The sequence below is a fragment of the Podarcis pityusensis genome, assembly GCF_964106645.2.
Source record: "Podarcis pityusensis genome assembly, chromosome: 12".
In the NCBI taxonomy this organism is placed as follows: Eukaryota; Metazoa; Chordata; class Lepidosauria; order Squamata; family Lacertidae; genus Podarcis; species Podarcis pityusensis.
In genome coordinates this window covers 28,016,917-28,028,305 of record NC_138037.1, presented here as the reverse complement: position 1 = coordinate 28,028,305, position 11,389 = coordinate 28,016,917, and the positions used below count along the sequence as shown (strand labels likewise).

General features: G+C 43.2%; 1 protein-coding gene across 1 annotated transcript in view; it reads right to left on the bottom strand.

Annotated features, from left to right (window-relative positions):
• The window catches only part of LOC308459890 (putative acyl-CoA dehydrogenase 6), a 50,567-nt gene that overhangs the window by 6,407 nt on the left and 32,771 nt on the right, over positions 1-11,389 (bottom strand). Inside the window, exons 4-6 of the mRNA XM_080975657.1 lie at positions 7,792-7,898; positions 6,708-6,875; positions 3,018-3,191 (exon numbers count right to left, since the gene is read on the bottom strand). Of these exons, the coding sequence (XP_080831783.1) occupies positions 3,018-3,191; positions 6,708-6,875; positions 7,792-7,898 (449 nt within the window). The remainder of the gene's footprint in view (positions 1-3,017; positions 3,192-6,707; positions 6,876-7,791; positions 7,899-11,389) is intronic.

Here is an 11,389-nt window from a genome sequence, read left to right as displayed (position 1 = left end):
CATTTGACACTGCCTGCCATTTTCAATTCCCCCTGCCGCTTCCGCACAACAAATGTCTAGCCAAAAATAGTTATTCCCAGCATTCATGTGAAAACATATTCAGCTTCTCAAGCTGAAGTTGCTTTGTTGCTATTTTACAGCTCACTTAGCAAACTCAGGCTTCACTTTGTCCAGGATGTTGTGGCAGCGCCATGTCCCCTGGGTCCCTCCTGACATCAAACAGGCACCTTCACTCTGTTGGTCTAGGCAGTGGCTGAAGAAACCTCTGTCTCAGAAAACCTATCCAGACATTATACTTAAATGTCTGGCTGATATTGTATATGCTTTTGATTGGTTTGTATATTTTTGTCATGTTAATCATAGAATAGTAGAATTGGAAGGGACCACGAGGGTCATGGAGTCCAACCCCCCTGCAACACAGAAATCTCTTGCCCAGTGCGGCACTTGAACCCATGACCATGAGATTAAGTCTCATGCTCTACTGAGGTACTGTTCTGTATATAACTGCACTTGTATACCGCTTGGATAATTTTATTTTTTATCAAATGGTTTATAAATTTTCAAAATGAATAAAATATTTAAGACCTGTGTGCCCCGATAGAATTATTATTTTTAATTACCTGCTGTTTGCTCTCAACATCCCAGGGTGGGTTACAATGTTATAACACAGTAGTCCTCCTAGCGGTGCAGCAGTACAATTGCTGGCACATTTGAAGAGCTAAGCAGGGTCTGGTATGGTTTCAAATTGGGTGGGGGGGCTTTGTGTTGAGATTCCTGCATTGTTGGACTAGATGACCCTGAGGATCCCTTTTCAACTCTACAATTCTATGACTGCATGAGTATTAAAAATGGTTTAAAACAACATAAATAGGTCAAAATAAATAAAAAACATTGTCCAGTAGCACCTTAGAGACCAACTAAGTTTGTTCTGGGTATGCACACTTCTTCAGATGGTCTCTAAGGTGCTACTGGACAATTTTTTTTGTTTATTTTGACTGCGTCAGACCAACACGTCTACCTACCTGAAAATAAAAAGAAAGTGTGTCCTAAAAATATGCAACTCAAGTTTCATAAGCCAGGATAAAGAGGTATGTATATTCAGCATTTGCTGGAAGCTGTATAAGGAAGGTGCCAGACGCACCTCTGTGGGGAAGGAGTTGCACAAGTGGTAAAAGGTAAAGGACCCCTGGGCGGTTAAGTCCAGTCAAAGGCGACTATGGGGCTGTGGCACTCATCTCGCTTTCAGGCCAAGGGAGCCGGCATTTGTCCACAGACAGCTTTCTGGGTCATGTGGCCAGCATGACTAAACCGCTTCTGGCACAACGGAACACTGTGATGGAAAGCAAAGCGCATGGAAACACTGTTTACCTTCCCGCTGGAGCGGTACCTATTTATCTACTTGAACTGGCATTCTTTCGAACTGCTAGGTTGGCAGAAGCTGGGACAGAGCAATGGGAGTTCACTCCATTGCGGGGATTCAAACCACCGACCACCTGATCGGCAAGCCTTTTACAAGTGTTAATCTGTATTTCACACCTTTTACAAGTGTTAATCTGTATTTCAAACCATAGGTTTATTTCAATTTGCAAACTGCCTTGGGTGCTTTGGAAGAAAGGTGGAATACAGTATAAATAAAACAAGGGGGAATTAGCAGAGATTGGAATGCAGGCATTCCCTTGGTCTCTTCATGAAAGTCTCCTGCTTTAACTGCCATGCTGTTTTAACAGCCTGGTGTATTTCTAATTGTTTTGTATTTAAACAATGTTGTGTAATTGGTTTTCATGTTTTACAAACCTCTTGAATGCTACCTTGACATTAGGCAGTATATATGAATCAATAGGGGACGCGGGTGGCGCTGTGGGTAAAAACCTCAGCGCCTAGGACTTGCCGATCGTATGGTCGGCGGTTCGAATCCCCGCGGCGGGGTGAGCTCCCGTCGTTCGGTCCCAGCTCCTGCCCACCTAGCAGTTCGAAAGCACCCCTAAGTGCAAGTAGATAAATAGGGACCGCTTTATAGCAGGAAGGTAAACTGCGTTTCCGTGTGCTGCGCTGGTGCTGGCTCGCCAGAGCAGCTTCGTCACGCTGGCCACGTGACCCGGAAGTGTCTCCGGACAGCGCTGGCCCCCGGCCTCTTAAGCGAGATGGGCGCGCAACCCCAGAGTCAGACACGACTGGCCCGTACGGGCAGGGGTACCTTTACCTTTATGAATCAATAAAATGGGTTGTATGCAAAGCTGGGCATAGTCAGAACAGGCCCACTGAAATTAATTGGCATGGCTAAAGTAGGTCTATTAATTTCAATAGATCTGCTCTGAGTAGAAGCTGGTTGGCAGCAACCCAATAATACTTTGTTTCCCATAAGTACTGCAGAAGCAGAATTCAAACATTAATTTGTTGCACTTATTATAAGAACATATGAAAGTGATCTCTATAATAAAATTAAGAAAATGGCATTTCCAACAGGGAGTTTGGGTTTTGCTTTTTTAATCCATCGTAACAGCATTGTGAAGCAGATGGCAGTGCTATATGGGTTATAACAAATGCACTAAAAATCCTAGTTAAGGAAAGAAAAAAATGTTAATTTCATATTATTTTGGGTGCTGAGCGAAGCAGAGGGTAAGATTAAGTGCAAGAAAATTCTACACATTTTCTAGGAGGACCTTTTCATAATAAGCATGTACAGCTGAGTTCTGAAAGGCCCTCTGGAAAATTTACAACCGCTAACTTATAAGAACATAGGGAGCTGCCTCTTACTGAGTCAGAAATGGAACTTTTTGTTCCATTTGTGGACTCCTGCTTGTTGAACTTTCATTTATGTATTTTTCTGCAAACAGAATGTCAAGGATGCAGAAGGGAGGAAAAAACTGACTTTGCCAGCGCATACCAAAGTATTTGGTGTTCAGCAAAAATAAGGGCTTTCAAAATGCCCATCAAGATATGGCTGTGATCTACCACTAAAATGCATTTTGTAAGTTGTTATGTAAGGGACAGGCTTTATCACTGCCCAGAGGACTTACTGCTGGCTACTCCCCACATTCGCTCCTCTTGGAATTGCAACATCTGGTATGTAAAGCCCATTCCTTCCTCCCCAATGAGGTATTTTCTGGGAACTCTGACATCTTCAAAAAAGATTTGTGCCGTGTCGGATGACCGCATGCCCATCTTGTCAATTTTCTTAGCAATGTGAACACCTAAAAATAAGGGTTTGTGGAAAAAGTGACAGGAAACAATTAGTCCCAAACGTACCGTGGTATTTTCTTTTTAAAAGGTATAACCAAGAGTCTTCCTTTTTAAACACATAAGATTTTAAAATTTAAGAACACATGGAAGTGTGTGTGTATTTAAAAAACCCCAAGATAAGGTAAATATTTCCATTTCTACCTCATCTGTAAAAGCGGTGGTGCTGTTGTTAATCAGCAAATCAGAGTTCTCAAGATTTAAAAAAGGTCTTGCTTTTCATAATCCTGAAAACAGGAACAGCTTCCTAATGAGAGTAAGCTGAATTTTAAAGTGAAAAATGTCAAAACTGTCCAGGTTGCTTATTATGGTAAAACGTTAGAATCTTGATTAATAAAGGAAACAAAACATGTAAAAAAAATTACAGAGAATTAGTATGAAATTTGTTCTGTCTCTCAGAGCGTCATTCAAGTATCTAAACCCTTGAGAATGTACCCTCCATTCCCATCCAGAATATGGTTCTGAGAGCAAAACACCCGCAACAATTAACCTCAGGTCATTCCAGGATAAGTGAGCTTTTTAAAAAGAAAAGAAAAGCATTTGGAGAAAATGGGAAGGAGTGGGTTGAGAGAAGGGGAAATTTCATCTTTGTTCTCTTTGCTGGGTGGAGGTCAGAATGAAATAGATAAATGCTATTTTCTTCAAGGTCACATGACCCGAGACAGTCAGCAAAACAAGGCTGCGGAATCATCCTGGGCTTTCTTCTCTTTTTAACCATGTGTTGGCATGGCAGGGATAAGCAGCTATGTGTCGGACTACATGGAAGCTAGCTGCCTTAAACCAAGTCAAGCCATTGGTCTGCCTAGCTCAGCATCATTCACTCCTGCTGCTAACAGCCTCCCGGGGTTCCCCCATGGAGCTGGAGGCAGTGTACATGGTTTCCCCCTCCCTATTTAATCCCATGAGCCTCTAGGGCTCTTCCACTTAATGTTTCAATCTTGCGTGTGTAATTAAGCCCATTAGCAGAGTGGAGTTCACAGTGACGCATGGAAAAACGAAAGCATGACTGAAAACATCCTCCAGATTCCAAATTCAAATAAGTTTCTGAATCTTGGCTGCGTAGCAAAGTCCTAATTTGTTATGTTTCTAAGGCCGCTTGGTTAGAACTGCACGCACATTTGTAATTCTAAAGGAAACAAAAGTCCACAGAATGATAATCAAAGCAGCTGGATTCAGTGAGGTTCAAAAACCTAAGAGAGGTATTTCACCCTGGTTAGGAACAAAACAAAGAAGAAATCATTCAGGATTACTGGTCACTTTTAAAAGAAAAAACAAATGGGCTGCAAGTTTAGCTCTGTTATGACCAGACTAAATTTTGGTGAAGTCCATAAACTCAGTTCACATAAATTTTAATTGATCTCAGTCACGGTATTATCATTCCTTCCATTTGCATGTTCAGGCAGTGGGTGCTGTTTATTTATGTAGCCAAAACAGCACCACCCACACGCAAGGGAAGATATTAGCAGGTTTGAAGGGTGGGGTGGAACCCAAGGTTTACAGAAGTGCAAAAAATATTGAGGGCGGGGGGGGGGGGCACTAAGGAGGAAGGAGAAAACTCCAAAGCCAGCCTAATGAGAACTGGGGGTGCTCAATGGTCACAGAATGCTGACAGACCATTGTGGGATGGTGGTAGCGTTAATGGAACCCTGAACAGAGGCACTGCATGCTGCAACATTTCGTTGCGGATTCCACCTGTCCTTCTCCAATGCAGAAGAGGGGAGGGATCAGCCCTGAAGATGCGTGAGAAGTTTGTTGGTTTGTTCTTTTAACGGAAAAGGAGCAGTTAATGGAACAAAAGTCCTTTAATAATAAATGGAAATATTTTCATCTGAGATTGTGGGCAGTGCCGACAATGGAGATTCCAGTCTTATCTGGGGGGAGAACAGTAATTTTCCCATCCAGAAAACATACTGACTCTGATGCAGGAAACCCTACGATGGTCTGTTCCTATCGAAATCGGCCACAACTATCTGCTTATCCTTAAGTTGACCTGGAGGCCTTCACCAGTTGTCCACAAAGTCTCTGAGATCCCCCTCGCTGCCTCACAGCATCATGAGATGCTGAGAGTGGTTGTCTCTTTCTCCCATGAAAACTACGCAGAGCTGAAGAAGGAAGTTTCAGCTCTGTGTGCTTTTCAATTGTCATTGCCAATCTCAACTCTACATACAGTGGTACCCTTGGGTTAAGAACTTAATTCATTCCGGAGGTCCATTCTTAACCTGAAACTGTTCTTAACCTGAAACACCACTTTAGCTAATGGGGCCTCCAGCTGCCGCCACGCTGCCGCCGCACGATTTCTGTTCTCAACCTGAAGCAAAGTTCTTAACCCGAGGCACTATTTCTGGGTTTGCGGAGTCTGTAACCTGAAGCGTCTGTAACCTGAAGTGTCTGTAACCTGAGGTACCACTGTATATGTCTTTGGACATATTAAACTGACCCCAGCTTCAACCATATTTTGTAAAGAAAGATGATGGCGGCTCTGGGTTTTCATTGGTTTGGACCCCAAATTGCTCCTTTGTCGACTGTAAAGTGTCGGGGGGAAGCAATTTCTACAAACAGCCGTTTCACCTGAAGCCCCGACCACCACCATATCCCACGTCACTCCCAAGCCGCCTCCAGTTCCCAGGAGCAGATTTGTAGGAAGGGAGGTGAGGGGGTTGCAGAAAGGGAAAAGGTAAGGCAGTAAAGCCTATTTCATGAACTGTTTTAAATTCATGGGTGGAAAGTTGGGCTTCTGGCCATCAGGTTTCCAGGTTACCTAATGAAGTTAAGCAACAAAAACAGTTTATACAGCAAAGAAATATATCTAACTATCTATCTATCTCCTGGCTGTAGCTTTGGTGACCGTTCTCCAAGACATACTAGATTGATAGCACTATTGTTCAGTGTGTTTGGATGTTTCAAGCCGTGTTTTTACAAGTATTTTTTTTTAAAAGAAAATAGAAATCTGTGGGTTCCTTATCTATTCCTACAATAGGTTACAAGTTTCCACATCAAACACATTTCTAAGAGAAAGATGGTTTTAAATTTCCGCTGCTTGGGGTGAGGGAAGGGGTAGAGACTATGCATAAAATATTTACTTTACTTTCGTTCCCATTTCTCATTCTTTCCCCCCGCGACTTTCAAACCATGACATATCATTTAGCCTCTCTCAAATGTGATTGATTACTTTAAGAGAGTATCTCATTTCCAGGCAACACTGTTTTCATTTGAGGATGGAAGGACAGGTTAGGGAGGTCAGAGCAGAAGATGTTCCAGCCCTCCAATTTTTGGTACTACTGCCATTTCCCCATATAATTTATTACATTTGCATCCTGCCTTTGTTGCATCATGGAACTGAAGGCAGCAGACTTGCAGTTCCCAGGCAGTCACCCATCCAGGCACAGGCCAGACCCGGACCTGCTTAGCTTCAGCAAGTTGGTGGCCGCATGCGCCTTCACAGACACTCACAAAGACACCCTTTTTATTACCAGGTAGCTTCATCGGCAGACACAGAAGAGATTTGTTTCTGTGAGGTGGTCCGTCACTAGTGTTTGCCAGCAAGCACATCCAATCTGCCTGACAACCAGATGTAATCCACATTTTGCCACCATTTATAATATAGTCGTCTCCTTTTCTTACAGCCTTCGTCTTGATGCCTATTCAAAAGTAAATAAGTTGTTAGGTGTACCTGTTCCAGAAATAAGAGGTCTAAAAAATCTTTTCAGGCTGCACAGGGCTTTGTGCAACAGCACCAGCATACTGGAACTTAGCCTAGTAGCTAACTGGCAGTCAGTGCAATTATTTCAGCAGTGGTGTAACACGATGGTTATAGTCTGCCCTAGTGAGCTGAGTTGAGCATTCTTCACTAGCTGCAGTTTCTGAACCAACCTCAGGGGCAGCCCCACATGTTGCCATTTGCATTGCAATATCATACAAAACACTAGGCCCTTTCCCCCCGCAAGAGCCCATTCTGCAAAGCTTTTTCGTAACAGCACGAAATGTCCCAAATGCTGTAAGATTATGATCCACAACCCTGATGAGGAACCCTTGTCGCCACGAGCTCAGGAAGCCCACTTGCAGAAAATCCTTTCCATACCCAGGGACCCAATTTTGTGTAATTTCAATAGCCCTCTGCAAGCTGGTAAGTCGCAGCTCTGGCAAGAGTGATCTGCTCTCCCCACTGCAGCCGCTAGACATGGAGGAAGAGGGAGGGGAAAGCAGTGGTCCCTCCCACTTTAAGTATGGCTCCACCTATCAGTGGCATGCAGCCCTTGACAGACTGCCTTGGAGAGAATGTGACAGAAAAGGTTACTCGTCCATGCCCTATAGCATAGCAACTAGCAGCTTAATCTCCTGCACATTTGTGAAACTGAGAATGTAAACACAGTTTACTGGGTGATCTTGGGCCAATCACCATCTCGCAAAATTAAAGTTTCTGTGTTGTCTGTGCGGGGCAGAGGGATTGTGTGTGTGTCACCCTGAGGAACTTGGAGGACAAGATCCAAAAACATGATGAAATGAACACCAGCTTACACGTCTTATAAAAATCCTAAGCATCGTCTATTTACTTACTTGCAACATCTGAGCCTGCACCAGGTTCACTGACTCCTAAGCAAGCCACAACATCTCCAGCTATACTTGGGGCAAGGAATTCTCTCTTCAGCTCTTCAGATCCAAATCTGCAATGTGAAATATTCAGAACATTGTTTGCTACAATTCTGAATATTTCTGAATGCAAGTGGCATTACAATAGTCCTTCCTCCCCCCCCCCATTTTTTTCTTTGAACGGGAGAGCAATACTTTCATTTATGTCTTTTCAAAATACATATTCAAAAGAGACAGAAGCCATGAAAATAACCTGTATGTCTGCAGAAGGGGAGAAGCAAAAAGAAACCACAGAAAAATAAGATTTACAATGTGGCTATCAAGCAATAAGGCAAGGGCACTAAGAGGCGGCTTCTTCTAAGGAATGAGAACCAATCCAAATGGACTGGTGGCTTGCTGGGGCAATTGACAAATGCCCTGTGTTTTTGCAATACCCTCCCTTTGCAGTCCCTGGCAAGCAGCCAAACATACAAAACTCCAAACATATAGGGACATAGGAAGCTGCCTTATACAGAAGCACCTGCTCACACAAAGGGGTTCCTTTGCCAATGACCATACTCAATGCTTCTACGTTCATGTATTAATTTACAAGGCCCTTAACAATTTGAGTCCAGGATACCTCAACAGCCAGCTAATCCCATATATCCCTGCCTAATCACTGAGTTCTTTGGGGGAGTCACTGTTAAGAGGCCTCTCCCCCGGCGCTTGGATGCACAGTTTGAACACAACAGGAGCTGTGTGTTTAGTATTGTGGGCTCAATTTTACACAATGCCCTTCCAGTTGGGGGACAAGAGGCTTCCCTCCTTCCTGAACCTCTGGTGTCTACTGAGGACTTCTTTTTTTGCAAGCAAGCATTTTAACTAAAGTTTGATTTTATAGATTTAACTGATTTTTCTGTATTGTGTTTTTGTAAACCGCTTAGAGATTTATTATAAATTGCTCAGACAAATAAAGATAATTGCATAAATGTGCAGACTTTGACACAGCCCTGCTCCTGCCCTACATTCAAGCAATCCATGAGCGGAACTGATGTTTCAACTCTGGAACAAAATGTGAATACAATTCTGTTGAATGGAGTTACAAAGAAGAGATTTATAAGGGCATCCGAACACTGTTACATTTACCACACTCACTTCTTCCACGCAGATGCCTGTGTACCCCAGGAAAATGCTTCCCAAGTTCCCCTTAAAGAGCAATCAATATGCTTTCTGGCAGATGGGAGTCTTGCTGCACTGAACAAAAACATGTCTTAAATGCCTGCACTTCATTCGGATTTAACTGGAGGGGGGGCATTTGTTCCCTTCTCTTAATATGAAGGAGGGAGGCAGGGAGACGAGATGGTACTCTTTCTTCTTTCGCATCCCACAGGGGAGGAAAAGGAGCCATGCGGAGCGTCGTGCAACTGAATTAATTAAATCTAGAGTGAGGAAAGTTTCTAATTAGGACTGACACTTTATGACATACCATCAGTGGGGGGGAAATTGTAGCTCCAAGTAGGAACAGCTGCAGGTGAGTTCTTTCACATTCCACATTTCATTAAACCACCCTACGCTCGCGTCTTTCTAAGCGCCACGTCAAATGACCCACTTCAAAGGAGATGGCAGGTCTTCCAGGATGAGTGTGGCACTTGGCACACACGAGTGGCGCAGCGGATCTGCACAGAAGGGCATCGAACAGCTGATAACCCAAGACTGAGCAGCAGCAATACTGAAAAGAGTCAGTCTTGAGAGTCACATGCTTAGTGAGGGCTGAATATATCCATTTCTGTTTCTCTCCGTTTCTTGTTTTTCCATTCTTAAGTTTGGTTCTCCACATCAGTTTTCAATAATAATAATAATAATAATAATAATAATAATAAATGAAACAGACCTCATGAAAAAGTCTCCTAATAAGACACATTTCTGGAACCAATTTTTGCTCTATACATGTTTTTGCTAAGCAAATTTTCTCAATGTAACATTTTTATTTTTTTGTATGTTGTTCACAAATAAATGCGTGTACAGTATATGAATCTTCACACATGTATGTGTTACCTAGTTGAAGAAATGCATTGCAATATCTGGAGAAGTGTGAGTTTTGAAGGATGAGTGATGACTTTCTGCAAGGATTGCCTGTGTGATCAAGTTCCCTGCAGTGAACTCTGATAAGCAGCTGATTCAGCCGCATCTCCGTCTGCCATCAGGTATGGGGAAAGTGGCCATGGTTGGGGGAAAACAACCTTGTGGGCCAAGCTGGGACCTGTGACAGGCCAAAGCTGGCTTGTGGGCTGCAGACTCTCCACTCCTGTTTTAGAAGTTTTATTCAAAAATTACTTTCTCAAACCTCAGTATTCCCTTAAGCATGGTGATGCCACCCTTTTGTTGGAGACCTGCTATGGGCTGCACTTCTGTTGCCCCTGGAGTTTGTTATTAGAGGGAAGGCTAAGCAGTCCATTTGAGCTCCTGCAATTCCTTTGGAAAAGAAGTATCAGGGTAAGTGGTTTAGGGTTTATTATGCAGGACTCCCAATATAATCAGAATTTCTCATGTTGCTATTCTGCCAACAGTGCCTGCAATTTCTGCTGCAAAGATTCTTGTATTCCAGGCATGTCCAACAGGTCGATCGCAATCTACCTACCGGTTGATCGCGGGGTGTCTGTGGTCGATCATGGTCGAACTTTTGGTGAAAAAAGCTCAACAACTCTGGTTATTCCTCCCCAAATAAGCTCATCAACTCTGGTCATTCCCCACCCCCAAAAAAACTCAGCAACTAACTGTGGTCAATCCAATAGGTATATCACTGCCAGTTTATTTATAGAGGGAGTTGATCACAGTCTCTTGGAAGTTGGATGTGCCTGTTGTATTCAGTTCTCAACCAAAGTGTCCCTTCCCTGCCTCCCCCCCATCTCTTTTAGTGCAGCATATTCTTGCCATTTCCATGAGACATTTGTGTAGCTTGTAAATGGATATGATTAGTATCCCAGAGGCTGTCATTGCCACATGGTGTTGAAAAAACACAGCAAACGTAAGCCAAAACACTGGGGGAGGGGGGGATGAAGCCATGTGTCGGCTATTTATTGATTTGTTTAAAAACCACAGGGAAGAATTAAATATAATAAAAGCCTATTCTGGGGAATTCTTTCCACAGTCTTATTGCATCAAGCTGCCATTTTTATCCTCAGCAGTACAATAAATGGGCCAGAGTTTGGGAGGAAGCAATCGATATGTGAAATTATGGCAACCCGCACGTTGCCAGGGGGTTTATACCACACATGTTTAAAAGGAAAAAGAAAATGCTATTTGGAAAGATCTCTCTGGGGGGAGCCTTCATATCGAACAAAGAATGTTCACATTTCTAACTTGTCTGGATAAATTCAAGAACAGGGGTGTTAATTCAGAAAGGAGTAGAGGTGGGAAGACAAGCAAAATGCATTTTACACCTGGACCTGACCAATTCCAAATTCAACTTTAACCACACAGTTGGATTACCACAAAGGACTTTTTGTGGGACCGCCCTTGGGGTTGGTCCTGAGGCTACAGGTGGTGCAGAATATGGAAGCTAGGTTGCTTGTGGGGACAAATTACC